Source organism: Mustelus asterias, chromosome 11, assembly GCF_964213995.1.
Source record: "Mustelus asterias chromosome 11, sMusAst1.hap1.1, whole genome shotgun sequence".
Taxonomy (NCBI): Eukaryota; Metazoa; Chordata; class Chondrichthyes; order Carcharhiniformes; family Triakidae; genus Mustelus; species Mustelus asterias.
The window spans coordinates 82,730,864-82,758,488 of record NC_135811.1 but is presented as its reverse complement, the minus strand read 5'-3'; the positions used below and the strand labels follow the sequence as shown (position 1 = coordinate 82,758,488).

The following is a 27,625-nucleotide window of genomic DNA, read 5'->3' as shown; positions in this document are numbered from 1 at the left end:
TTTTGTGAAAACTCTTAACTTATCTACATTGTATCCTGAAGTACACAAATTCTAAATGAATTCCTTCAAAATAATGCTTCGGCAATGAACAAGCCTTCTCCATAATTCTTTAGGACCTTGGTGTAATTTTAATCTGATCCATCTAGTAAGAGACAGACAGGATGGGTCAGCAGACGTGTTAACCCTTCGCCGGTTTTACTCTCCATCAATGGAAATAAGTCTTCATCACAGCGCATTGAGCCCTGAACAGTACTCAAGAAATATTTTTCCAGCAAAGCATTTAAAACCAGCTATCGCAACACTGGAGTCGCACACAGCAAGGTTAGATTAAATATCACTGAGTGGAGAGATCTGCATACAGAACAAAACACAAAGGAAGAAATACATATAGAAGATGCAAAGCTGAGTGCTTTACTTACAGGATGACAGAGAGATGAACTCAGGAAAAGCTTTGCATATGGAACACTGTGTTAGCCACATGCAGTTCACAGATATAGAGCAACTCAGTTTTTGAGAGTCAGAAACAGAGCGCAGTATTAGACAGAAGAGAAACTACCAGTAGAATAGTGTATTGGGTTTACTAATACATTAACAGACCTTTTTTTTATACCATCCAGTGCATAATATTAATATGCAATTATAATGGTCAAACAGCACTAACTAAAATTGTTGCCTCCCATTGTACAGCATTACCTTCAACATAATCCAAACGGATTTGTTGACACATTTGAGGGCTAAATCCACAGAATAAGAGGCATGAATTGTTAAAGGATTTGCCGTGTTTCTAAAGCTGCTGTGTTTCTGAGGGGTTATTGGCTTTAAGCGGAGTGGCACGTTTGAATACAATTCAGGCCCTCCTGAAATTCATTGCTGTCTTGGAGGAATCTATACGGGAATGCAATTTAGGACGCAACTCCATTGCCGTCAAATGAATTGATATTGATTACTGATAAATGCATCCTCAAAAGCAGTAACTAATCCAATTAGCCCTAATCTTTGTTAGTCACTGTGCAATGTAACACCAGCTTTTCCAGAGAATGGTAACAAGTCTTTGGTAAGCTAAATTGCCACGGTTAAATCTCCCTCTTGTTCCTCCAAGAATCTGGGCTGGAATTTTCCGGATGTTCACGCCGGCGGGATCTTCCTGTCCCGCCAATGACGCACCCCTCCCCTGCCAAAGGTTTCCCGGCGGCGTGGGATGGATTCAACGGGAAATCCCATTGAGAGTGGCGGCACCGGAAGATCCCGCCACTGGCAAACAGCAAACCACTATCGCCGCGAGAAACACACTGTGGGGAGGTCGGAGAATTCCTCCTCCCCCGCTCCCCCCCCCCATCCTCCCTTATTGCAATGTAATTATTACACAATGTGTATGTTCAAAATCATGAAAGGTATAGACAGAGTGGAAAAGGAGAAACTGTTTCCGGCGGATGGATTGAGAACAAAAGGACTCTGACTTCAGGTGATTGGCTAAAGAAGCAGTGGGGGCCTGAGGGAAAGCTTATTTGTCAGAGAGTGGATAGGGTCTGGAATGTACTGCTGACAGACAGATTCAATCCTGGAACTCAGAAGGGAATTGGATGGTTATCTGAAGAGTAAAAGGAATTAGTTGGCCACAGGGAAAAGGCTGGGGAGTGAGACTAGGTGGGTTGTTCTTGCAGAGATCTGCCACAGACACAACAGGCCAAATGGCCTCCTGTTGTGCTGTAACTATTCAATGATTATATGATGCTATATGTAACATGCAATATTTTATTTTTAAAGAGCCACACTGAAATAACTCCTCAGAGGCCAGTGTCCCTTCACCAGATTCCCTTTAATTACAAACTCAATTCCACTCCTAATAGTGCTCCAGGTACAAAGTCAGAATCCGGAGAGTTGGTCGCTCTGACACTCCTCAATATATACACAGGTGAGACTCCCTGATTGGGCAGGCAATCATTACTTCAATCAAGGAGCTCATACTCCAAGTGGCCAACCTCATGGGGCTGGTAGAGGTCATTACACACGCAATTTGTTTTTCCCTTTGTGAAGGACCTTTCTCGCTGCACAATGAATAACTCATCAACTTGCCCACGACTCCAGTTCTACGGTCACTGATTGCCCTGCCATCTCTCATTGCCGGCCACTGTGAGACAGCGCCACCTGCTGACCTATGTAAGTACCACACATTCTTGTTCAAATTGTCACCAAGTGTCAGGCCCATCCAGGGCTCTGACCTTCCCTGGCTTATTAAGTAATAGCCTTCAAGCTCTTGTCCCTGATAAGCAGAATCAGTGCAGCAACTGATGAGTGGTACAAATTCCCTGTAATACCAGCCGTGTCAAGATACTGACCCGAGTCAATGTGCCCCAGGAGATGAGTCAGCCCCAGTTCTCACACGTCGACTGGTGGCTAATTAAGAAGTTCAGACTTGCGAACCGCCTCCTGCCTCCTCCAGAGGACGGTGAGAGGCAAGCTGTAAAATGGATTTAAAAAGAGACAATATTCGTCTACAATGCCAAGACAGGATTAAGGGAGGGGAGGTTTTTTTATAAAGTGCCTATTCCGGAAACTTTTCTACAATATTAAATATTAACTTGCAAATGTTTTGAGTGTGATCCAGAACACTTTTTTTATAATTGCTTTCCTTTTGCGTTTTTCCATCTTTTCCTTCTTTTCATTTCCGATTACCATCAATTGCAATTTCCTTCACACCTGCATCAGGTAGGGGAGTCTAAAACTAGAGGGCATAGGTCTAAGGTGAGAGGGGAGAGATACAGAAGGGCACTTTTTTCACACAGAGGGTGGTGAGTGTCTGGAACAAGTTGCCAGAGGCAGTAGTAGAGGCAGGTACAATTTTGTCTTTTAGAAAGCATTTAGACAGTTACATGGATAAGATGGGTATAGAGGGATATGGACCAAATGTGGGCAATTGGGACTAGCTGAATGGTAAAAACTGGGTGGCATGGACAAGTTGGGCCGAAGGGCCTGTTTCTATGCTGTAAACCTCTATGACTCAATGACTCTATTGATCGGGGTGAGTTTATACAGCTTGCCCACAGCTTCAAGTTCTGCAAAATGCTTGTTAGAAACTCAGATCTCCCAGTCTTTAGAGACTGAAATGCTACAGGGCGGCCGATCGCTAAGTCTCAAAACTCTCTTAGTGCTCCTGCTATGTGCCAGGTGGCTACATTTATTAAAACCTACCTGAAAGGGGCGGCATGGTGGCACAGTAGTTAGCACTGCTGCCTCACAGCGCCAGGGATCCAGGTTCGATTCCAGCCTCGGGTGACTGACTGTGTGGAGTTTGCACGTTCTCCCCGTTTCTGCGTGGGTTTCCTCTGGATGCTCTGGTTTCCTCCCACAGTCCATGATGTGCAATTTAGGTGGATTGACCATGCTAAACTGCCCCTTAGTGTCCCGGGGTGTGTAGGTTGGAGGAATTAGCGGGGTAAATATATGGGGTTACCGGGGTAGGGCCTGGATGGGATGCTCTGTCGGAGGGTTGGTGCAGACCTGATGGGCCAAATGTTTTCCTTCTGCACTGTAGGGATTCTGCGATCGTGTCAGGATTAGAGAGGGTGGAGTAGTGGGTGGTGCTGTTGGGTGGAGATTTGCTGAATTTTGAACATGATATAACCAATAGAGTCCATTTGGCCCATCGTGTCTGTACTGGCTCTTTTGAAGACATTTGCATTTTGTTCTGGCACAGCAGGCTCGAGGGGCCCAATGGCCTTACTCCTATTCCTATTTGCGATGTCCTTTTTGTCCCTGTTTGCTCTGCCTGAAGACAGGTCCTCAGCTCATTGTCTGCTAATGCTTCTTCCAAAGCTGTTTTCTTGGCAGTTTTTGTCATTGATGGTTTGCCATTGCCTACCACTCTCAGTGGCAAAGCAAAGAGGCAGGTCCCAAGTCTACCTCAGCTAGACCAGGAATTGAACCCATGCTATTGGCACAATTCAAAACCACACACCAGCCATTAGGCCAACTCTGCTAACCAACCCCATATGGCTCCTTTACCTCCGATGAAAGTTAATTGAAAATCTTTGTCATTTATTCTGGCACACCATTAAACATTTTGAAAAGCAGTGTCCAATTTACATTTTAGAAACTTCCACACTCACTACTCAAAAAATGAATACTCTGGTCCAAACACATGCAGGCAGACAGTTTACCTTTTTACCCAATACTTTGCTCAGGTTCTGCCTCAGATTTCTCCCAAACAAGTGGGAATGGTCACTCCTGTAGGTCATCAGAATGCCGTGCATTTCGGAGTGTCCCCTTTGTGCACAACATCTAACTATGCAATAGCATAATCCGGAGGTGTAATGGTATATTTACCTTGTGGTCTGACAGATACAAATCATTGAGCTACCTTCGCTTCATAGCAAGTGAACATCTATGAATGGATTCACTAATTTTGAATGTGTTCATCTAGCAATGCAAATGTTTCTCACATCAAAGGGTCATCTTACTTCACTTAAAAACAAAACTAATAAAAACTCTCCTAACTGCTAAACTGTTAGCCCTTCTAAAATGCGTCCCTCTAGCTTTGAGATCTGATTCATGTCAAAGCCTTTACTGGATTAAATTTACTCCCTCTATTTCTGGTTCTGTTGTTTAGCTTCCTATGTTCAGAGACAGAAAGGATCAGAGACCACCCAACACACTGGCTGTGGGATGATTAATGAATTGCCATGGCAGATTAATTCATTACTTATTATTTATTCTTTCATGGAATGTGGGTGCCACTGGCAGCATTTGTTGCCCTTTCCAAATTTCCCTTGAGAAGGTGGTGATGAACTTACTCTTGAACTGCTGCAGTCCATGTGGTGTGGGTGCACCCACAGTGCTGTTAAGGAGGACATTCCAGGATTTTGACCCACTGACAGTGAAGGAACGGCAATGTATTTCCAAGTCAGGATGGTGTGTGGCTTGGAGAGGAACTTGCAGGTGGTGGTGTTTCCATGTATCTGCTGCCCTTGTCCTCCTAGCTGGTAGATACCATGGGTTTGAAAATTGCTATCCAAGGAGGTTTTGTGAATTACTGCATTGCATCTTCTAGAATCTGATACACAATGCTACCACTGTGCATCAGTGTGGAGGAGAGAATGTTGAAGGTGGTGGATAGGGTTCCAATCAAGCAGATTGCTTTGTACTGGACAATGCTGAGCTTCTTGAGTGTTGTTGGAGCTGCATTCAGCTAAGCAACTTGAGAGTATCCCATCACACTCCTGACTAGTGCCTTGTAGATTGTAGACAGGCTTTGGGGAGCGAGGAGGTAAGTTACTCACCAAAGAAATCCAGTCTCTGACCTGCTCTTGTCGCCACAGTATTTAAATGGCTGGTCCAGTTCAGTTACTGGTCAATGGTAACCCTCAGGATGTTGCTAGTGGACGATTCGGTGATGGTAATGCCATTGAATGTGAAGGGGAGATGGCTAAATTCTCTCTTGTTGGAGATGGTCATTGCCTGGTACTTGTTCTGTAAAACTGCTACTTGCCACTTATCAGCCCAAGCCTGGATATTGCCCACGTCTTGCTGGATATGGGCATGGACTGCTTCAATATCTGAGGAATCACAAATTGGTGCTAAATGTTGCGCAGTCATCAGCGAACAGCCCCACTTCTGTCCTTATGATGGAAGAAAGGTCATTGATGAAGCAGCTGAAGATGGCTGGGCCTAGGACACAACCCTGAGGAACTTCTGCAGTTATATCCCGGGGCTGAAATGTTTGGCCTCCAACAACCATGACCATCTTATTTTGTATTAGATTTCTCTTAGATGGTGCAGAATTTTCCCTCTGATCTGAGGCTTCAGTTTTGCTCAGATTCTTTGGCCGGTATTTTTCACCCCACACCCCCGTGGGATCTTCCAGTCCTGCTGAAATCAATGGCCATTTGTGTTGCTTGGTGGCTGAGCCACTGGGGTTCCTGCAACACGGGGTCACTTTCAGGGGGACTGGAAAATCCCAATGGCAGGAAGGGCTGGAAAATCCTAGCCTTTGATGCCACATTCAGTCAAAAGCTGCCATGATGTCAAAAGCAGTCACTCTCACCTCACCTCATGGGCGTAATTATCCCTTCCCACCAAATTAGCTTTGGAGGGGGTACAGAGAAGGTTCACCAGGTTGATTCCGGAGATGAGGGGGTTAGCTTATGAGGAGAGATTGAGTAGACTGGGCCTGTACTCATTGGCGTTTAGAAGGTTGAGGGGAGATCTTATAGAGACATAAGATAATGAAGGGGCTAGACAGGGTAGAAGCAGCGAGGTATTTCCACTTACAATGGAAACAAGAACGAGGGGGCATAGCCTCAAAATACGGGGGAGTCAATTTAGAACAGAGTTAAGGAGGAACTTCTTCTCCCAGAGGGTAGTGAATCTTTGGAATTCTCTGCCCAATGAAGCAGTAGAGGCTACCTCGTTAAATGTGTTTAAGTCACAGGTAGATAGATTTTTAACCATTAAGGGAATTAAGGGTTATGGGGAGCGGGCGGGTAAGTTGAACTGAACCCACTATCAGATCAGCCATGATCTTATTGAATGGCGGAGCAGGCTTGAGGGGCTGGATGGCCTACTCCTGCTCCTATTTCTTATGTTCTTATGTTCTTATGTAAATCAAAGTGGAGGGGGGGGAGGGGGGTGAGGGGGGTGGGGGGGGCGAGGGGGGTGGGGGGGGCAGTGGGGGGGACCATGCAATGGTCTATTGACCTCGGGCGGGATTTTCTAGTCTTGGGGGGGTGCGAGCGCGGCCGGAAAATCCTGTCCCATGAGTTCAGCTCTTCTGTCCACATTCGAACCGAGGCTGTAATGAGGTTCGGAGCTGAGTGGCCCTGACAGAACAGAAACTGAGCAGCGGTCAGCAGGTATAAGCTACAGACTATGGAGAAGCAACATCAACGTTTAGCTCATTATCATTATTGGCCTCACATATATATTTTTTTCAAATGGATGTGAATGCACTTTGCTTCAAGCACCCAAAATTTTAGATGAATTCTTTTTTTTTTAACCAAATCCTTCCTGTGGAAAAAAGGACTTAAAGAAAATTTGAAACATGACACGAAACTAAATTTAGCTTTAGAATAAACAACAGTAAAGCGCTATCCTTTATGTAACGTTATAGATTTTGCTTAAACAATCAGGCTTTACTCTTGCCCGATATTCTGCAAAAAAAAACATGCACACAAGCCCAATGCAATACAACAGGCCCTTCAGTAAGATTATTAAAATAATTCTCAGTGGTTAACAGGAGATGCTGGAACATCCCAAGCTCATCGTAACCACAGCTTTGAGCCGGAAAAGTAGTTAGTTCAGTACTTAAGCTTCCACTGAACCAAAATCATTGCTGTTAAATCTTTAAATACATTTCTAAAGGACTTCAGCACCTAACACTGGATGATAAATTGATTTTCTCCCCAAGGTAAAGCTGCCACCCCTCACACTGAGCCACGCCAGCCTCAGGGGAAATGGAGAAAACGCGCTCCTCATTCACAATGAAAAGGCGAATGACAACACAGGTTTCATTTTCTGACAAGTAATGAAATGCAGATTGACTGTGGGAAATTAAAATCATTTATATTGCATTTTAAAAGCTCACAGCTTAAGTCAATTAGAGCCACGCACACAAAATAAAAAGGCACAATCAAAGTCTGCATTATTGTTCTGAGTATTCTTCATTTCGAAATGTGTAGGAACGCAGGCAAGTCAGATGCTCTGGACTATTCATTTAAAGCCCTATTCTCTGGCTCCCGCAGTTATAGCTACAAAACCGCATGCAGTAGAACGATCAACGTTCCGATGGCTGATCTCAGCCATGGTTTTGTTTGGAGCTGATTATAATGGAATTGGAGACACCAGGGATGATTGACTTCAATCAGACCATGCTCTCATTCTCAATCGCCATCCATTGAATCCTTCTGCGTGCAGACGGGAGTCAATGGGGAGATAATTGAGAGTGTTAGGACTGGCCTTCTTAAATCTGGGGTTCCTAACTTGGTGGGCTGGCTTTGCAATCTGGGGTTGTGAACCCAATGTTGGATTGTTTAAATGCACAAGGCCTGATCTGGCCCTTAGGTGAGGCCGGAGTTGGATTAGTGGGGCCAGGCGCTGCCCAGAGATGGGAGCTAGTTGGAGGGCAATTCTCAAAGGCAGTACATGGTAACCATGACTAGACTTGCCATTGTCTGAACAAGTGGAGCAATCATGGGCCCAAGCACTCACTCATCAAGGTAAACCGCTCTGCGCAACAAGCACCTCATTTAGTCTATCCCCATTTTTATATAATATCCAGATCAGTTGTCATAATCAACAAAGATTTCATGTTGAACTCCTGGCAGCTGTTTGTTTTTATTCATTCATGTGGGCTTTACTGGCTGGGCCAGAATTTATTGTCCATTCTTAATTGTCCTTGAACTGACCGAGTAGCTTGCTAGGCCCTCTCAAAGGGCATTGCCATGCACCTGGACCAGGTAAAGATAGCAGATTTTCTTCCCTAAAAGACATTAGTGAAACAGATGGGTTTTAACAACAATTGACAATGGTTTCAGTGCCATCATTTGACTTTTAATGACTGATTTTTATTGAATTCAAATTTCACCTTCTGCCCAGCAGGATTTGAACCCAGGATCTACTGGATTACTAATCAACTGACAATACTACAATGCCATCACTTCCTCCCCACTAACGTGTTCCAGAGAATTCATTCTTCAGATCCTACCTTTAAAAAAATTGATTCTGTCCTCCAGCCCATTAGTAATGAGCTTACCAACAAGTTAATTAAAGGTTTATAGGCGGAAGGCCCCACCACCTACCCTGGGCCATCCATTTAATAATTTCAGCACATCCCAGAGGCATCAGAAGATTGGCACGCAATCTGACAGTATTATTTTCTAAGTGCACCTGCACCTGACTTGGCCCCCATGGGCAACTGAAAATGCAGCCCAGTGAGACTATGATCTGAGCAACTGGGGAATAGTAGCATGCAAAGGCCAGAGGATTCTTCACAGAAAATGAGAAGTCAGGAAAATGCCATTCCACCAGACACTTCTGTGCCTGAAGATTGAATGGTTATGACAGAGCTTTGTTAGCAGATTATCTCCTTGTTTTCTTGATAAAATAATGCTTCGCATCATGGGAAATGGAAGAGAGACAATCTGTCCTTTGGCTTCCCTCTATCCGTAGGCAGTCCCTTGGGATCAAGCTTGTTTCCAATCCGGTTCAACCGATTCTGAGATGGTTGCTAAGTCTAATGTGTGGCGTGCAAGCTCTGCCACGTGCGGCACAGATGGTGAATCATAGACCCCCTACAGTGCAGAAGGAGGCCATTCGGCCCATTGAGTCTTGCACCGACTCTCCAACAGAGCAATCTGCCCAGGCCCTATCCCTGTTACTCTGCTAATATTCCAAACTACACATCTTGGGTCACTAAGGGGAAATTTAGCATGGCCAATCCACCTAACCCGCACATCTTTGGAGTGTGGGAGGAAACCGGAGCACCCGGAGGAAACACACGCAGACTCGGAGAGAATGTGCAAACTCCCCACAGACAGTCATCCAAGGCTGTAATTGAACCTGGGTCCCTGGCTCTGTCAGGCAGCAGTGCTAACCACTGTGCCAGCCTGCTGCCCACATGGTGCCTGAAGGATTGGGTAGATGGGTTCTTTGGAGGTTTGTGTTCTCCATCTGCAGGCCTCAACCTCTCCGACATCCCTCAATGTGTTCAGTGCCTTCCAACATGAGCCTTCTCCATTTTGGTATGTTTGACCTCTTCAGGGGGTTTTGAGGACATCCCTATATTGTTTCCTTCTGGGAGTTTCCTACTGCGACCACGTTCCAAATGGAGCAGATAGCAAAATTAATTCAGTAACTTGATTTCATCGCTATTTCTGAAATGTGTGCACTTCCAATAAACAGAAGGTGAGTTGAATTGACTGTTTGAATTGACTGAGAGAGTGTTGTATTGTTTTGCCTACCCTATTGGATCAGTGAATGTTAAAGCAAAACTCCTGCCCATATTGTGCAGGAGTATTCAACTCCTTGAGGCTGTAACAAGAATCATTTTTTTGGCCAGCATTTATTACCCATTTCTAATTGCCCTTGAACTGAGTGACTTGCTGGGCCATTCCAGAGGACAGTTAAACGTCAACATGTTGCTGTGGGTCGGGAGTCACATGTAGGCCAGACCAGTTAAACTCGTTTTGGTGATTCCAAATTAACCTGTTGGGCTTTGACCTGGTGTTGTGAGACTTCTTACCGTGCCCACTCCAGTCCAATGCCTGCATCTCCTCCTCAGGCCAATTAAGGACAGCAGATTTCCTTCCCTAAAGGACCAAATGGGTTTTCATTTCCAGATTTATTAATGGAATTTAAATTTCATCAGCTGCTATGGTGGGATTTGAATCTGGAGCATTATTCTAGATTACTAGTTCAATGATATACCATGACACCATTGTCCCCTTCATTGGCCCAGGGAGTGCTGCAAGCATGGATAAACAGGCACAGCTTTGAAAATACTGACTGTATCAAATACAGAATGGGTTTTAATGAATGGCAATACTGAATGCCATCAGGCAGCACAGTGGAGTTTTCCACAATGGAAATGGTCAATATGTTACCCCCGTTTCCCCACCTGCCTCTCCCCCGTCACTAATTTTCTATCTTCCTTTCCTGGAATATACTTTCACCTTCTGATCACTCTCTGATTACTGCAGTGAAGTGGCTAGCCTTCGCGTGTGAGTGTTGGCAAGCTATTCTGGTGGGTGGAGGCATCAGAACTGAGATAACTCCTGTCTGGCTGGTAACCCCCCCAAAGTGGCCGGGTCCCCTCAATGATCAGCCACACTCGACCCCCGTATAGACAGGGGCTAGGGTGGGGTGGGGGAGGGGGGGGGAGGAGGAGCTGGGGGTTCTCCCATTAGAATTGAGATAATCCCCCAGCCACACATTCAATGTTACAGCCAGAACTTCAAGGCCAAACGTAAAAATCCCATTGCTCCTTAAGATTATTGAACCTGGCGCTTAAACTGGGAGCTCCTTCATCTGCCATCTCTGAGATCAAGTTCATCACTTTAATCTCATGTGCTGTATTCCAGAAGGCAGACAGTCCAGTTGATAGCCGTACTCTGGCAATCAATTTTTGACCCACTTATTTTCCTTATTCTGAAACAGTTCACCCCTGACTTCCCCCGTGGGAAGCAGAACGTCAATGCTTCTTGAAATTAGGATTTAAACTATGATTTCCCATTAGTTTTTTTCTAGTGACGTTCTAATGGGAGTGGGGGGGGGGGGGTGGCGGGAGGGGGGGAATGTCTGTCAGGGAGAGGGGACCTTTAGACAACTGATAAGATTTTTGTGTAACGCAGAAGATTACACATTCCAGGCTAACAGTAATGCATCGCACTCAACATGTAATTGGAATACTGCCTAATAAACTATTCAATACGACTTACATTGCATTTATGAGAATGATCTTGCTAACTTAATTATCTGCTTGTAAGTTAACAAATTCATTCCTACTCATGTGATATAAATCACAGCCAATAAACCTTGGGGTTTATCTCATTCAATGAAAGGCAAGTGTGAGTTTGGGGGAAAGAGTGAGGCTTTTGGAATCAGAAAAGGGTCAGTCAGTTCTCTTCCAAATACAACAAAACAGGGGCAGCAACTGTGAGGAAAAGCAAGAAATAAGAAGAAAGTAACCTGAATAATAAGCAAAACAACTCACCTTCAAGGAGATGAATGCTCTGCTCTTGTTCCCGCGTTCCTTCCAGAAATGTGCCACCTAAATAACTCTCTAATTCTGCTGATCCATCCATATAACATATCCTCCAATTCTAATTCATAAAATTAATGATCCTTTTTATCCTACGTTGCGATATGAGCTTTGTCTTCAAACACTATGTGGAGAATTCTATGGGGAAAGTCTGCACTGCACCAGCAACAAGACCATTGGAAAACAAAGGCATTTCTCATGTACATAAAAGACAAAATAAAAATGAGAACTGAGTAAATGTAATGCAATGAAAGAAGTCCTGATATTCTAATAATGCTAATCCAATTCTGGTTTCACTCTTCTGGTTTATGTCAAATGAGCCACTCATTGAAATCTTGCCGTGTAATTCATTCACAGGGAGCCTTCATTGATGTGAGTGATAGAAACACATTTGTGTTCTGCAAGGTGCAAAGGGGAATTCATCACTCAAGGATTTAAATGTCACTTGACTTGTGTGGCATTCAGAATTGACACTTGGAAATTATTTTCCTCATTACCATTTTGGTTGGCAAATGTGTGCTTTTCATGGATTGGGAATTTTAGGCACACAATTAACCTTCTATGGCCAGTCAAAATGGACAGCATAGTTTACTCTGAAAAGGGGCAATCTCATCATTTACTATAGATCAAAACATTTTAACCATTTCATTACTAGCTCTGTGGATTTTCTGCTCTAACAATACCTGCTAATAGCATTATCGAGGCAAGTGGCTGGGGGAAAAGGTTGAGAGTGACTGTGTGCAGAAGCTGTATTAACGCACACACACATAAACATACGGGCACACACACAGAAACAAACACATTTACACACAAACACACAGAGATTCCCACACAGAGATATGCACACACAAACACACACAGATTCCCACACAGAGGTATGCACACACAAATGCACACAGATATCCACACAGACATACAGAAACAAACACACTCACATGCATACACACACACAAACACACACACAGAAATGCGCACAGATACCCACACCAAGACATATACACACAGAAACATACATAAGCACACATACACACACCTGAAAGAATGGGATCACTGAAACACTGGGTTAATGATTACTCTCTGGTAATCAGCACCTCCTTAGTTTCAGGATACAGTTTATCACTACTTCAATGTCATCATAGTAAGTCATTGTGGACTTGCACCATGATAAAGTAGCGCTATAATGGGGGCAAGAGTTTTGAGGTCACTAAAGCTGTGAGATGTGAGTTCTATTCCAGGGGTATCCTCTGGCACATGAAAACTCCAGCCTTAATATTGCACCTCAGTCAATTTATCCGATTATATCACAATTACTGCTTAAAATTGATCATTTTAAAGCATAGAAATGGATAAAATTAAGCATATTGAAGTTAATCCTAATTATTTATAATGCTTTATAAGGCAGCGCTGATAGATAGGATTAACAGTTTCCCACTATTCTACTCAGCAACATATATTTCACACTGGCCGGGCTAATATTTTTATCTTCCACACAGTTTCAATGAATGAATTAATACAATTTAATACACTGAAGCTGTGGAACTGACTTTTAAAAAATGTTTTTTACTCCATCACTAAAGTTACAAAGCCAATGCTCTAGTGGACCGGGCAAACCTGAATCCATTCCTTGTTTGCTCCATAAATCAAATACAAATTTGAATTGAATCCAATTCATGGATCCCACAAGAGAGGCAAACAAGATCCAAACTGACAAGAAAACGCATTGCACTTGGTCTTGATCTGACACTTGATCTTAGCCAAAAGGCCAGAACAGAAACAGGAATTCAAGGGTGGCACGGTGACACAGTGGTTAGCACTGCTACCTCACAGCACCAGGGATACGGGTTCGATTCCTGGCTTGGATCACTGTCTGCGTGGAGTTTGTACATTCTCCCCATGTCTGAGTGGGCTCCCTCTGGGTGCTACAGTTTCCTCCCACAATCAGAAAGACGTGCTGGTTAGGTGCATTGGCCATGCTAATTCTCCCTCAGTGTACCTGAACGGGTGCCAGAGTGTGGCGACTAGGGGATTTTCACAGTAACTTCATTGAGTGTTAATGTAAGCCTACTTTTATCACTAATAAATAAACTTTAAATTCTCAGTCCATCTAAAACATTTTCTGCTTTGCTATGTTTCCGATGATGCTACAGTGCATCATCATTTATCTCAGGCTGGATGTCTCTGGGTGAAAGTTCACCTCCTGGCAAACAGACGTGACATGGGTCTCAAGGGACCAATTCATTTAGACTGGCCAATATCTGATGTGTGTGAGCTCGGCGGGGAAGGGGTGGCGGAGGGCAGTGTTGGTAGAGATTTGTCCTGAGGCAATAGCACCCCCCTCAAAAAAAACTGCCAACCAGTTTCTCAGCTCACTGTTCATCCCCGACCCCCTCCAAAAGAGTTGTCGGAACAGCCCTGATAGCCAAATAAATTGGCTCCTTTGGGACCTTGCTTGTTGCCTGGTGGCCTGCAGGTGAGTCCTCACTCTGACAGCCTGAGGTAAATGAGATAGGACGCCTTCAAAAGTATTGGCATGGTGACACTTTACAATTCGCACAATGCCAGCCCTCACACTTCCACACCACAATGGGAAATAAAGAGTCTCAACATTCCCAGTACCTTTGAAAATAATAATATCCCCAAGCCACACTCCATAAAAAGGCCAGTCTGATTGGTGGCACAGTGGTTTGCACTGCTGTCTCACAGCACCAGGGACCCGGGTTCAATTCCCGGCTTGGTCACTATCTGTGCGGAGTTTGCACATTCTCCCCGTGTCTGCGTGGGTTTCCCTCCGGGTGCTCCGGTTTCCTCCCACAGTCCGAAAGATGTGCGGCTTAGGTGGATTGGCCATGCTAAATTGCCCCTTAGTATTAGGGGGACTGGCTCGGGTAAATGCATGGGGTTATGGGGAAAGAGCCTGGGTGGGATTGTGGTCGGTGCGGACTCGATGGGCCGAATGGCCTCCTTCTGCACTGTCGGATTCTATGATTCAAGGGACAGATCCATCTCAGTCGGTGAGTGAGTTGGTTGGTCCTGTGGGGATTGTGAAAGGTAGTTTTGGAAAGGGGAGGGAGGGGGTAGTTGAAAGGTTTTGAGGGCAGCACAGTGCTGTGTATGAATTTCAATCGCGACAATATACAGCCCGGCGCTGGGCATTTAACAGTCCAGATTTGATTACCGACTCTTGTCCGGATTCTCAATTCTGAACAATCACTCACTCCTTGTGCTGAGGTTCTGCACGGACAAGAGGTGTGGAAAATCCCTCACTGAGAGGGGTTAAAGTGGGATTCTCACTGCTGGATTTGTCCACCTTGAAAGCTGATCGCTACAAACCCGAATGAAAGGAAACAGGAACATCTGCCGTTAGCAGTAATTCAGGCAGGCAACTATAATCATCTGTGCAACATTGTCAAGTGGTTCATACCTCAACGGACCATCCTGACTTTTCAATCACGTTAGCGCTAACAAAATTTTAAAAATTAAGCTTGACTTGTTTAAAAGTCAAGAATCTGAATCCTCCCCAGATTCAGAGCTGCGTTCCAGCCGCCGCTCAATTTCCAATTCCCTCTGAAGTTCTCACCTCTTAGTTCACCAACTCACAAGTACCCCCGACAGTAAACCCCACAGCAACCCCTTCCCAAAGGGAAAGAAAGCGCCGGGTTTGAGGATTCAAACAACTCTTAAAAATTGAGATTTTAAAAAAACAAAGCCCGATTGGTTTCAAGTCGATTTCATTACCTGGGGCTGAACTGGGTGGAAAGGGGAGATTTGAATGTGGTTTAGTTTCTCTCCCTTTCTGCAGCCAGAACAATGCAAATCACAGCAACAATACATCAGTTTTTACACCAGTCCCTTCCTTGTACAGGGGGAACACGGATGGTTCTGTTTTGCTCTGTGTCAGTGCCTTGTTGAATGCATTTCTTTCTTACCAGGTATAAACTGCGTTGGACCAAGAGGACAGCGCACCAGTGATAACCTCGCATCTTTCTTCAAGCCGCCTGGGTTATTCTGTTTTGTTGGGACTGAGATTTTACATCTGGCACTTTGCAAATCCACAGACTGGCGTCAGGCGAATGAGTCTGAGCACAGAGTTACCCAGTCCAATCATCACCATCTCCCCGGCTTTCAAGCACACCTTCCCCACTCGCAGATTCAAGTCTTCCTGGCGAGAAGGGAGTCTGAGAGTTTGTGCTCTCCCTCCTTTCCACCCCACACCTCAGCTCCGTCCAGCCCTCCTCATTCTCCCCAGGAGTTCTGACCGCAAGTTGAAGGCAGCCGGCGCCTCTCTCCTTCTGCCACTCTGCACAAATGCCATCTGGAGATAGTGCCCCTCCCGTCACGGCTCCCACTCACACCCCAAACGTGCTGGATCCTCGCTGGATTCTGCCTGTGCCTTGCTCAGGGGGGAATCTCAATGCCTGATAGGTGGTTCAGATCACAACAGGAAGCCAATGGGTTTATTCCCAATGCTCTTGAACAATCAGTGAGGAAGACAGAAACATTTCTGTCATTGTAAGAGTTGTTTCCAAATTCATATAAATATATTAATCCCCACGTGATAATGTAATGATGTCAAACCTACTCCCGCTGAAAGACCAGATGAGAGACTGTGTCCTGGACAAATATAGCCACCTATTAATAAATCATTACAGATCACAATTTCCTGTAGGAATTATTATTAAGGTCAAAACATTGGAAATTTCACACACCCTGTTCTTGATTAGTTTCTTTTTTCAGGCTTGAAGTGTCAGATTTAGCAATCAGAATATCTGAAATCCCACCTCCCAGCCCCTATCCATGCTGATTATTAACCCAGGGGTCGAGTATGCCTGATCAGTGAGGGGCTCCGGGGTAGTTACCAGCCAAACATCTTCAGCCGCTTTGCAAGTGAAGAAAGTTTGATCTGCTGCTCACTCACCATGCGCCGGCTTCAATAGAATGAACCATAGAAAAATTACAGCGTAGAAGGCCATTCGGCCCATCTTGCCCATGCCAGCCCCGCTGACACCCAGGTGCCCTTTCTAATCCCATCTTCCTGCACCCGTCCTGTATTTTACAGCACTTAAAGTGCAGATCCAGGTACCTTTTTCAAAGAGTTTAGGGTCTCTGCCTCCACCGCCAACTCGGGCAGCGAATTCCAGACACCCACCAGCAATCAATAGCTCCCGGGCGACCTTCGCATGCTTGTCCCTAATCTCATGGACCTTTCCAGCAATGAATGTGGGCTCATTCCGGTTCAAAGCAAAAAGTGCTGGGATAGATCTGGCATTGCCCCATAGAGAGAGAGAGATATTTCCCAAATGGGAAAAGCCCTGGCTATCAAATTGAGAGAGAAATCTAACCAGGTACAGTATTAATATGGACACCTGCAGACTGCCCATTTGCGATTAAAATCCTGATTCAAGAAAGCACAGGGTTGGAAATGAGTTGATTGCCTCTTTAATAAAAGGTTGATTTGAACTATTGACAGTCTGACCTACAGAATAACCCCCACCACCCCCCCGGATAAATAATGCAATACCACTGTCTTCAGAAGTTTACAGTTGAAATGAGTGGGATTAGAATTTGCTCTCTCTTACCAGGTACAAACTGAGCTGGAGTACCGTGCAGCCGCGATAAACTCGCATCTTCCTACAAAACTGGCCGCTTTTGCTGCTTCTCTCGCAGCCGGCGCCTGGTATCCAAATTGCACTCAGATACTGGGACAAGTGGACGTAGACAAGAAATTATCCATCTCTTCACCTCTCTCCCTCTTTCTCTCTCTCTCACACACACACACCTCACCCCCTTTCTATAATTCCTCCTTGCATGGAATAGGTGGGTCTGAATGAGATTCCCTCCTCCCTCCTCTCCGGTTTTCTGCACCAGTCATTTCCCCCGAGTGCCGGCTGCAAGTTGATCTTGCTGCCGAGTGCCACTCAACACGTTTTCCCCTCTGACTCTCTCTACCCATTTCACCGCAAAGCGTCCACCCACCCGCCCCCTTCCCCGACCTCCCCCCCCCCCCCCCCCCCCGCCACCCGCCCCGCCCAACACACACCGTCACAGGCAACTTCAGAAAATGTTGGGGGAAATAACTCCAAACGTTAATTCTTGTTTCTCTCTTCCACAGATGCTGCTGACTCTATCCAGCGTTTTCCTGTTTTTATTTCACATTGCTGTGGGTCTGTAAGCCAGGCCGGGTAAGGACAGCAGCTTTCCTTCCCCAAAGGACATTAAGTGAACCTCATGATTTTTTTTTTAACAACCTGATCCCCATTACTCACACTGTTTAGGAGGGTGGCATGGTGGCACAATGGTTAGCACTGCTGCCTTCTCAGTTATGGTCATACAGTTATGGTTATGGTATTTGCTACCAAATAAACCTGTTGGACTTTAACCTGGTGTTGTGAGACTTCTTACAGTGCCTTCTCAGTGCCAGGGATCCGGGTTCAATTCTGGCCTCGGGTGACTCTCTGTGTGGACATTCTCCCCGTGTCAGCATGGGTTTCCTCCGGGTGCTCCGGTTTCTTCCCACAGTCCAAAGATGTGAAGGTTAGGTTGATTTGGCCATGCTAAATTGACCCTAGTGTCAGGGGGATTAGCAGGGTAAATGTGTGGGGTTATGGGAATAGGGCATGGTTGGCATCATGGTTGGTGCAGACTCGATGGGCTGAATGGCCTCCTTCTGTACTGCAGTGAGCCTATGATTCTATGAAATTGTTTAAGGCAACACAGTGGCACAGTGGTTAGCACTGCTGCTTCACAGTACTAGGGACCTGGGTTTGATTCCTGGCTTGGGTGATTGTGCAAAGTCTGTCTCCTTGTGTCTGCGTGGGGTTGCTCTGGTTTTATCCCGCTGTCCAAAAGACGTGCTGGTTAGTTGCATTGGCCATATTAAATTCTCCCTCAGTGTACCCCAACAGGGGCTGGAGTTTGGCATCTAGGGGATTTTCACTGTAACTTCATTGTAAGCCTATTTCTGACACGAATAAATAAACTTTAAATTTTTGTTTCTTTTATTCCTTCTAACTAACTACATTTAAAATTCCTCAGGGCAGAGGTGGGGTTCGAACTCATGCCTATGGCTCACTAGCCAAGGCCTTGGGATTGCTAGCTCTGTAACACTACCACTATTCTCATTGCACTCCTGGTTGATATGTTGAAACTGAGAATCATGATTTTCGTTAGGTAAGGGTAGCAAGGGTTATGGAGCAAAATGGAGTTGGGGATCAGATCAGATCTAATTGAATGGCAGAGTAGATTCCAGATCTAATCCTGTATCGAGGTTGTCTTGCAATTATTCACCTCAGGCACAGACCATAAAAGCATACATACGAAGAAGGAGCAGGAGTGGGCCATTCAGCCCCTCGAGATTGGTCTGCCATTTAATAAGATCATGACTGGTCTGACAGTAACCTCAAATCTGCATCCCAACTACCCCAACTAATTTATCACCCCCTTGCTTAGCAAAAATCTATCTAGTTCAGCCTTAACAATATTCAAAGACTCTGCTTTCACTGCCTTTTGAGGAAAAGAGTCCCAGAGACTCACAACCCTCGGAGAGAAAACATTTTCACCTCGTCAAATGGGCCACCCCTTGTTTTTAAACATTCCCCCTTGTTCTAGATTTTCCCATAGGAAGAAATATCTTCTCCACATGCACCCTGTCAGGATCTACAGTGCAGAAGGAGGCCATTCAGCCCATTGAATCTGCACCAACTCTTTGACAGAGCATCTTACCCAGGCCCTATTCCCATAACACCACATATTTACCCTGCTAATTCCCCTAATCTATACACCTTGAGACACACTAAGGAAAAACCTGCCATGTAAAATCAACCTCGCCTGCACGTTATTGGAATGTGGGAGGAAACCGGAGCACCTGCTGGAAACCCACGCAGACACGAGTAGAATGTGCAAACTCCATGCAGTCACCCGAGGCTGGAACTGAGCCCGGGTCCCTGGCACTGTGAGGCAGCAGTGCTGACCACTGCGCCATCGTGGCCTCCATTCCAAATCCAAATCTATATTGAAAGTCACAGTATTCCTTGAAGAGACATTTTTGAAAAAAAATGCATTTGACAGTCTTTTCATCTATTCTTGCCAAAATCACTATGTGATGAAACTATTTGTACTGCACCAAGGTAGCATCAGTGCATCATTTATGTTCTATCTTTATGAGGATGGCTATTTTAGCTGTTCTTGCTCCCCAGTATAAAAGCATTGCTACTTTTCTCCTTGGACTTGTCTTAGTGAATACATGAAGTCACATCTGTGACATAGTTAGAGAAGAAAAGGAAAGGATTGCATTTATGTGGCACATTTCATAACCTTAATATGTCCCAAAGCATTTGGCAGCCAGCAAAGTACCTTTGAAGTGCAGTCACTGTTGTAACGTTTTACCATCGGTCCTCAGTTGAGGTTCCCGAAATTGGCTAATCTGGGTGAGATCCCTCAATTTGTTACCATCTGGCCGGGATGCCCACAAATTGTTATAGCCTGGGTGAAAAGGGATGAAATGGCCCCCTTATTTTATTCAATCCCCTCTGCTGGTTACAATGAGGTTAATCTAAAATGAACCCGTCCCTTTGCAAATCTCTCACCCCAGTCCCAATATTATTAAAGGGAGACGATTTAATAATGCTGCCTTGAGTTAAAGATGTGAGGAGTTTATTAAGTACTAAAGGCAAGAAAAAAAATCACACTAATGATACTAATTAGATGTGAGAATTGAGTCCAAAGTAAGTAAATAAAGGTATATAAAGCAGTCTTTGTCTTGTCAGAAGTAGATAACTGAGTGTTGCATCCATTGCAATTCAAGTAGCACTTACTTGAGGAGGGGAGTAGCTGGTTTCAAGATTCCAGTGTTCCACAGTTTGGCGGAGGTGCAGACTGTTTTCTTTTCAGCTGTGGTCCTTGCTGACTTGGCTTATTTCAAAAGTCAGAGAGGCAGATTGAGATTCTCATAATGATGGAGAAAAAAAACATGGAATTATACACAGAAATATTGGACTTTAAAAAATACATGAGTTTTATATTTTAAAATGGACACAAACCCCAAAGATGGCTGAGAATGTCGAGCGAGCCACTGACAGGAATGGCTGCAGGATGTTTCTCTAAGGGACAATGGAACTGTTCCCCGTGTTTGCAGACAAGGTACTTGTAAAACCATCCAAAGACTGATTACAATCTCCGTTAAAGATGGAGGAACATAACGACTATCTCATCTCAAAGGTCCTGGGCATAATAGCTTAGACAAGACTAATATATCCTAGGTCTCCAGTTGGAATATATGTAGGAGGAGACTAAAAGCTTGCTAGTTACTGGCATGTATGTCTGTCTGTCAGTTTGTATACATGGGCTTTGAGAAACAGCAGCTGGAAGTTCATCACACTGAAGTGATACAGTAACCGAGGCAGAGCCCCAGCAAAATAGCCATTTTTTGCAGGAACATCTAAAACTCTCTCTCTCTCTGACTGTGAAAGTCGATCAGCCAGCAGAAAAATCGCAGCTGGAAAAAGAACTGCAACCTCTCTAGCAAACCACAGAACACCTGAACTGAAGAATCACTATTCATCAGCAGAAATCAACTAAGTATTGGCCGCAATGCTCATCATCTACTTCTTGCAATTGAAGGACTGTTCCGCATAACTTTTAAAAATATTTATTTACTATTGGACTCAATTCTGGCTTTTAATCTGTATGAAAATAGACCCATGTGTTTTACCATTTCTCCTTATCTTTTTTTGTAGTTAGTCAACTCATTTAACTCAAGAAAACCTGGTTGAAAAACTCACAAGTCTTATTTAAAGTTTAGAAATTTCAGACATATTTTGGTGTTTTCCTTCATTATTGTGACAAATGGCAACCAACTTGTCTCACAGACAACAGAACAATAAAGGATCAGGAATAGGCCATTTACACTCTTGAACCTTACTGCTATTCAATTAAATCATGACTAATCTGCGCTTGATCCCATTTACCTGCCTTTGAGCCATATTCCTTTATGTCCAATCACAAAAAAATGTTCTCCATTTTGAAAGATTTAATTAGCTCAGCGTCCACTGAGGCACTAATTCCAGATCTCTACTGTCTTTTGCAGAAATGCTTCCTGATTTAATTTGTGAAGGCCTGGCTCCAATTTTAACCCCGTTGTTTTGAGTGCATTTTAAAAGTTTAAAGTTTATTCATTAGTCACAAGTAAGGCTTACATTAACACTGCAATGAAGTTACTGTGAAATTCTCCTAGTCGCCACACTCCAGCGCCTATTCAGGTCAATGCAATTAACCAGCTTTCAGACTGTGGGAGGAAACCGGAGCACCCGGAGTAAACCCACGCAGACACGGGGAGAACGTGCAAACACCACACAGACAGTGACCCAAGCCGGGAATCGAACCTAGGTTTCTGGTTCTGTGAGGCAGCAGTGCTAACCACTGTGCCACCGTGCTGTACCATAGGACCAGGAGGTATAGGAGCAGAATTAGGCCATTTAGCCCATCAAGTCTGCTCTGCCATTCAGTCATGGCTGATAAGTTTCTTAACTCCATTCTCCTGCCTTTTCCCTGTAACCATTGATCCCCTTACCAATCAAGAACCTATCTATCTCTGTCTTAATTATACTCAATGACCTGGCCTCTACAGCCTTCTGTGGCAATGAATTTCATAGATTCACCACCCTCTGGCTGAAGAAATTCCTCCTCACCTTGGTTCTAAAGGGTCGTCCCTTTATTTTGAGGCTGAGCCCGCGGATCCTAGTCTTGCCTACCTTTCAATATTCTGTAAGTTTCAGTGAGATTCACCCATCATCCTTCTGAACTCGAGTACAGACCCAGAGTCCTCAGACGCTCCTCATATGTCAAGCTTTTCATTCCTGGGATCATTCTCATGAACCTCCTCTTTGTTGAATTATTTGTTCAATGGGCAATAGAATGACAGATTAGTTGGACCAGATTCCTCCTATATTATAATATCTATTTAATTGAAATAGTAATTCTGTCAGCTTCTTCAAACACCACAAAATAAGGAAACAATGGAAATGGCCTCAGTGGATATCATCTGAGCAGCTTGGATTTGATTCCGGGCTATGGTTTATTTATTGCTATCTATACCAGCAGATCTCCCGTAGTGTATCTCAAAGGTGTCTGAGACGTGGAGAAGAACTGTACTGTTTAACTGCCCTAATCCTTAGGGCCATCGCTTAACTAGTCCCTCCAGAATCTGGATAATTGTTACAGTAAATTTCTAAGTTGAACAGGAGGTCTATACATTGCTTGTAAATATCAGGTTTCATATCAATGATAGGATCTTGTTTTTTTTTAAGTTGTGTTGGTCTCATGTTTCTCACACTTCATCAGAAGAGAAAGGGATTGAAATTCATCTCACTATAAATAATCTCACTATCAATAATCTAACTTGTAAATAAATTGAATTGTTAATTTCAATGGAAGCATAATGATGATCTGATGTGACATTTTATACCTTCTGGAATGGATGGAGTCATACTTGTAGGTAGCTTGCGTGACCTGAATTTTAAAATCTATTAGTAAAGACCTATGGAGCTTTTCTGCTATTTACCCCAAGTATGAGTTGCTAGGGAGCAATGATGAGGGTATGTAAAGCCATTATTGCCACTGGCCCCATGGGTTCTCTATCCCAAGTGTTAGATTAAAATTATCCCCATAAACTCTACATGATTCATGACAATTACTCTTGCAGAGCTCTCTCAGAACTGCAGATGGTGTATTCAATCTAGCAAGCAATGTAAATGGGCTGAATTCGCACATTGCACAACTAATTCCAAGAAACGCTTCTGCTATATAATTGTACCATTAGTTATGACATTCTGTAACATTAGTGATGATGTTCTCTTAACACACCATCAGTGGTGCTATCATGCTCCATTCATTACAGGGGTTCACCTCCCAGTGCATCGTGGAGACTGTCGCATGGTGCAGGCTGTTAGGTGATAATTGACTTCAGTTCGTTATCATTTGTATTTTTACTGCTGCTAATTATCACCTTCCTGGGCTGTGGAATCATCGCCGACTGCTGCCAAATAATTGCCAATAGCAGTTCTAAAGGGAAGGGTGGCTGGTTTAATCTCATGCATAATGATTAAGACCCCAATCCAACGCCGGCATCTCCACATAATGATTAAGAGTCAGCAGCTTCCACACTATTATCAACCTCTTGGTTCCTTGGACAGCACTGATTTGTACCAAAGTTATACTTTCATGTTAAAGCAAAATACTGTGGATGCCGGAAACCTGAAATGAAAAGCAAAAAAATGCTGGAAGTACTCAGTAGGTCAGGCAGCATCTGTGGAGAGAGAAACTGAATTTACGCGGAATTTTACTGTTCTGATTCTAAGGGTGGAATTGTCGTGACCCACCCGCTATGGGAATCGTAGTGAGCAGGACACGGACCATGCAAAGGTCCGTTAACCTCGTGGGTGGGATTTTCCGGTCTTGGGGTGAACGTGGCTGGAAAATCCCGCCCTAATGGTCCCGCCAGTGGGAAAATGAATTGGCAGCGCTGCTCGGAAGCCATCCTGCCGATTCAAATGGGCTAGCCTGGCCCCCCCCATGCGAAATACGCGGACCCTCCAACTCCAGCAGAAGCTGGTTTGCTGGAGTCGTGAATCAGCAACAAGCAGGAACAGTTTCAAAGTGCTCCCTGCACACCCCACAGTCACATCATCAGGCAAGATGGCAGAAAGACCAGCCCCGTGCTCCCCTGTTGCGGACGTGGACAGGATGTTGGATGCCATTGAGGAGAGGAGGGCCACCCTGTTCCCCATGGTAGGCAGGAGACTACCTGCACATGTAGTGGCAGAAGTCTGGGAGGCAGTGGCTGGGCCTGTCAGCAGCAACAGTCTGAGAGATGCAGTGCAATGCTGGAAGAAAATTACCAACCTCCTCAGGGGTGCAAGAATGAGTACCCACTTGTCCTCCCCGGCATCATTACCAACCCCAACACAGCCACGTTACAATCACAGCACTTCCAGCCATGAACCCCCCTCCTGGCCTACCAGCATCTCCCTCAAAACCACCCCCCCCCCCATTTTCCCCACCCCCAATGATCCCCATCATTATCACCCCTTCCCCCTTGCACCATCAAGACTGTTAATCCAGAAACTCAACTAATGTTCTGGGGTCCCGGGATCGAATCCTGCCACAACAGATGGTGGAATTTAATTTCAATCAAAAAATCTGGAATTAAGAATCTACTGATGATCATGAAACTATTGTCGATTGTCGGGAAAACCCATCTGGTTCACTAATGTCCTTTAGGGAAGGAAATCCACTGTCCTTACCTCGTCTGGCCTACATGTGACTCCAGAGCCACAGCAATGTGGTTGACTCTCAACTGCCCTCCAAGGGCAACTAGGGATGGGCAATAAATGCTGGTCAGCCAGCGACGCCCATATCCCACAAATTAATAAAAATAATAGTAATAAAATCCCTTCCAGGATCACCACCTGATGTGACCGAGCCATCCAGGGTCACTCCCCTTCGTCCAAACCCTCAGAACACCCCAGACCGCAGCATCGGATGTGACACTGAATTCTCAGCACTGCTGTCACCTGCACCATCCCCCAGCATGGATACACTCACCTCGGGGGGAAATGTTAGCGAGCAGGCTTCTGGCTCCCTTCCTGGTGAGTACCACGCAGCTGCTGCTGCACATTGGGTGGAGGTAGGAACTTCCAGGTGAGCCAACAGTTAGAGGGAAGATGGCTGGCTCCCAGGAACCATCTGCCCCGAAGGCAGATGTCAATCCTCTGGGAAAACTCATCCCCACACTGTTACAGAAGGAGAAGCAAGGCTATGCTTTTCAGAAAGGTGTGTCCAGAACTTCCCTGCAACTGCAAGACCACCTGGAGGAGTCCAGCAGCCTTCTTTCGCAGGGGATGGTGCCTACAATGCGTGCAACCCAGGCCAACACAACAAGGGTGGTGGCCGCAGTGGAGAGCCTGGGGAAAGAGGCCCAAACAGTAACCGATGACGTCCAAGGCCTGGCTTACTCTGGGCTGTCCATTGCTGGGGGCCAAGACAGCATGTCCAGCATTCTCATGGGCATGTCAAAGGCCCAGCTGGGCATTGCAGCAGTGGTCCAGAGTTTGGCCCAGTCACACCGGACCATGGCTGAGGGCATCACCCACATTTCTCAGGCTATGGAGGGCTTCCAGAACTGGCATTGCCAGATGACACTGAGACATATGGGTGTAACTCCAGCTGAATCTCCGTCCCCATGGAGTGACCTGGGGGCCACCGAGCCCGAGGGAGGAGGAAGCGCTGGAGCACAACCTGGAGCTTTCCACCTGCAAGCTCCTGGCCATCTGTAGCCCTTCTGAATTCACCCTTTTGACACCAACGAGTATACTGGGATTCAGGAAGAACACGGTGATACGGCATCACCAGTGATAACCGGCTATGGGCCCGGCCACTCCAGGTTCAGGGCCACCAGAGGCCACCTGCCAAGGGCATCACAGACCAGAGGGCATGGAACGCAGCAGGCTGCCACCCCTTCCAATGTGCATTCTGGGGGAACACCTAGAAGGAGCGGGAGGCCTCAAAAAGTTCAGAAGTTGCAGGAGCACTGAGTTGGCATGGGTGAAAAACAGAAAGGGGTTAGTCATGGAGAAGGGGAGAAGGGGGCACTGAATGTACACTTTCATCATTAAAACACTTCATCTTAAGCCCGAGTACCTTTCACCTTATGCGGTCATCCTCATCAGTGGGGGATGGCGTGATGGTGATGATGGGGACGACAGCTCTTCTGTCTCCAGCTCAGAACTCTTCGTCTCACAGGTCCTACAGACTTACCCTCAAGCAGACGGCCATGTGAGCCAGAGTGAGACATGCCTGTTCCATGCCCTCTGAAGAAAATCCTCTCCCTTGCTGAACAACACCCGCCCCCACCCGGACTAACTGGGGGCCAGATGGAAGTGCCTCCATTGCATACTCAGGAAGAAGAAGGGACGTCAGTGGAATGTCTTGAGGTAGTCGGGAGTCAGATCTTTTGTTAGCGAGAGGATCACCAGTTTTCCTCACAGCAAGTCGTCATCATCCTCCTGCCTTGCAATCAGGCTCACTGACACTGCCAACCCAGACCCTGGTGTGAGGTTACATTGACCCATTAGAGAGCAGGGGAGGTATACGAAGGTGGGGGGACAAGGGTGGAGGACAAGAGATGGGGGAATGAGGGTGGAGGTCAAGGGTTTGGTGTTTCAGAGGAAGAGGGGGAGTGTAGAATCCATGACAGGTCTGAGGATAAGTGGGCTGGTGGGGATTGAACTGCCCGAGATGGCTCCCTTCAGGTGGCGAATCTGGAGGCATTGAGAGCCTCCCTGGTCCTCCGGCAATGCAGCGCCCTGGCCACCGCCTGTCCACTGTCCTCCTGGTCCCCCTCAGGCTCCTTCTCGGCATCCTTCTGGTCCTCCTCCTCCTCATCCTCTTCTTCCTCAGAGACTACCTGTTTCTCCATCTCCACCATGTCGCCCCCCCCCCCCCACCAGCCCCCCCCCCCCCCCCCCACCCCTCCCACCCCCGGCCACCCCCACTCTGCTGCTGGGCCAAATCATGGAGCACACAGCAAGCGACCTCAATCTTCGCGACCATCTCTGGGGTACATTGCAGATTCCCACCAGACTGGACCAGGACTGCACCTTTAGAAGGCAAATGCACCGCTTGATAACATTCCTGGAGCCTGAGTGAGCTTCAGTGAAATGGGTCTCCACCTCAGTCTGGAGCCTCTGCTGTTGCCATTCGCTAAGACCTCAGCAGATAACCCTTGCCCCCGACTAGCCAACTCCTCAGCCGGGAGTGACCTTTGAAGATGCCGGGTACCTCTGAGTTTGCCAGGATGTTGGTGTCGTACACGCTCCCAGG

The 27,625-nt window shown here is 45.7% G+C and overlaps 1 protein-coding gene across 1 annotated transcript in view; it reads right to left on the bottom strand.

The window, feature by feature from the left end:
* The window catches only part of LOC144500274 (neurexophilin-1-like), an 82,723-nt gene extending 62,586 nt beyond the window's left edge, over window positions 1-20,137 (bottom strand). The window contains exons 1-2 of the mRNA XM_078222951.1: window positions 20,102-20,137; window positions 17,329-17,448 (exon numbers count right to left, since the gene is read on the bottom strand). Of these exons, the coding sequence (XP_078079077.1) occupies window positions 17,329-17,448; window positions 20,102-20,137 (156 nt within the window). The remainder of the gene's footprint in view (window positions 1-17,328; window positions 17,449-20,101) is intronic.
* Window positions 20,138-27,625: the final 7,488 nt, after the last annotated feature.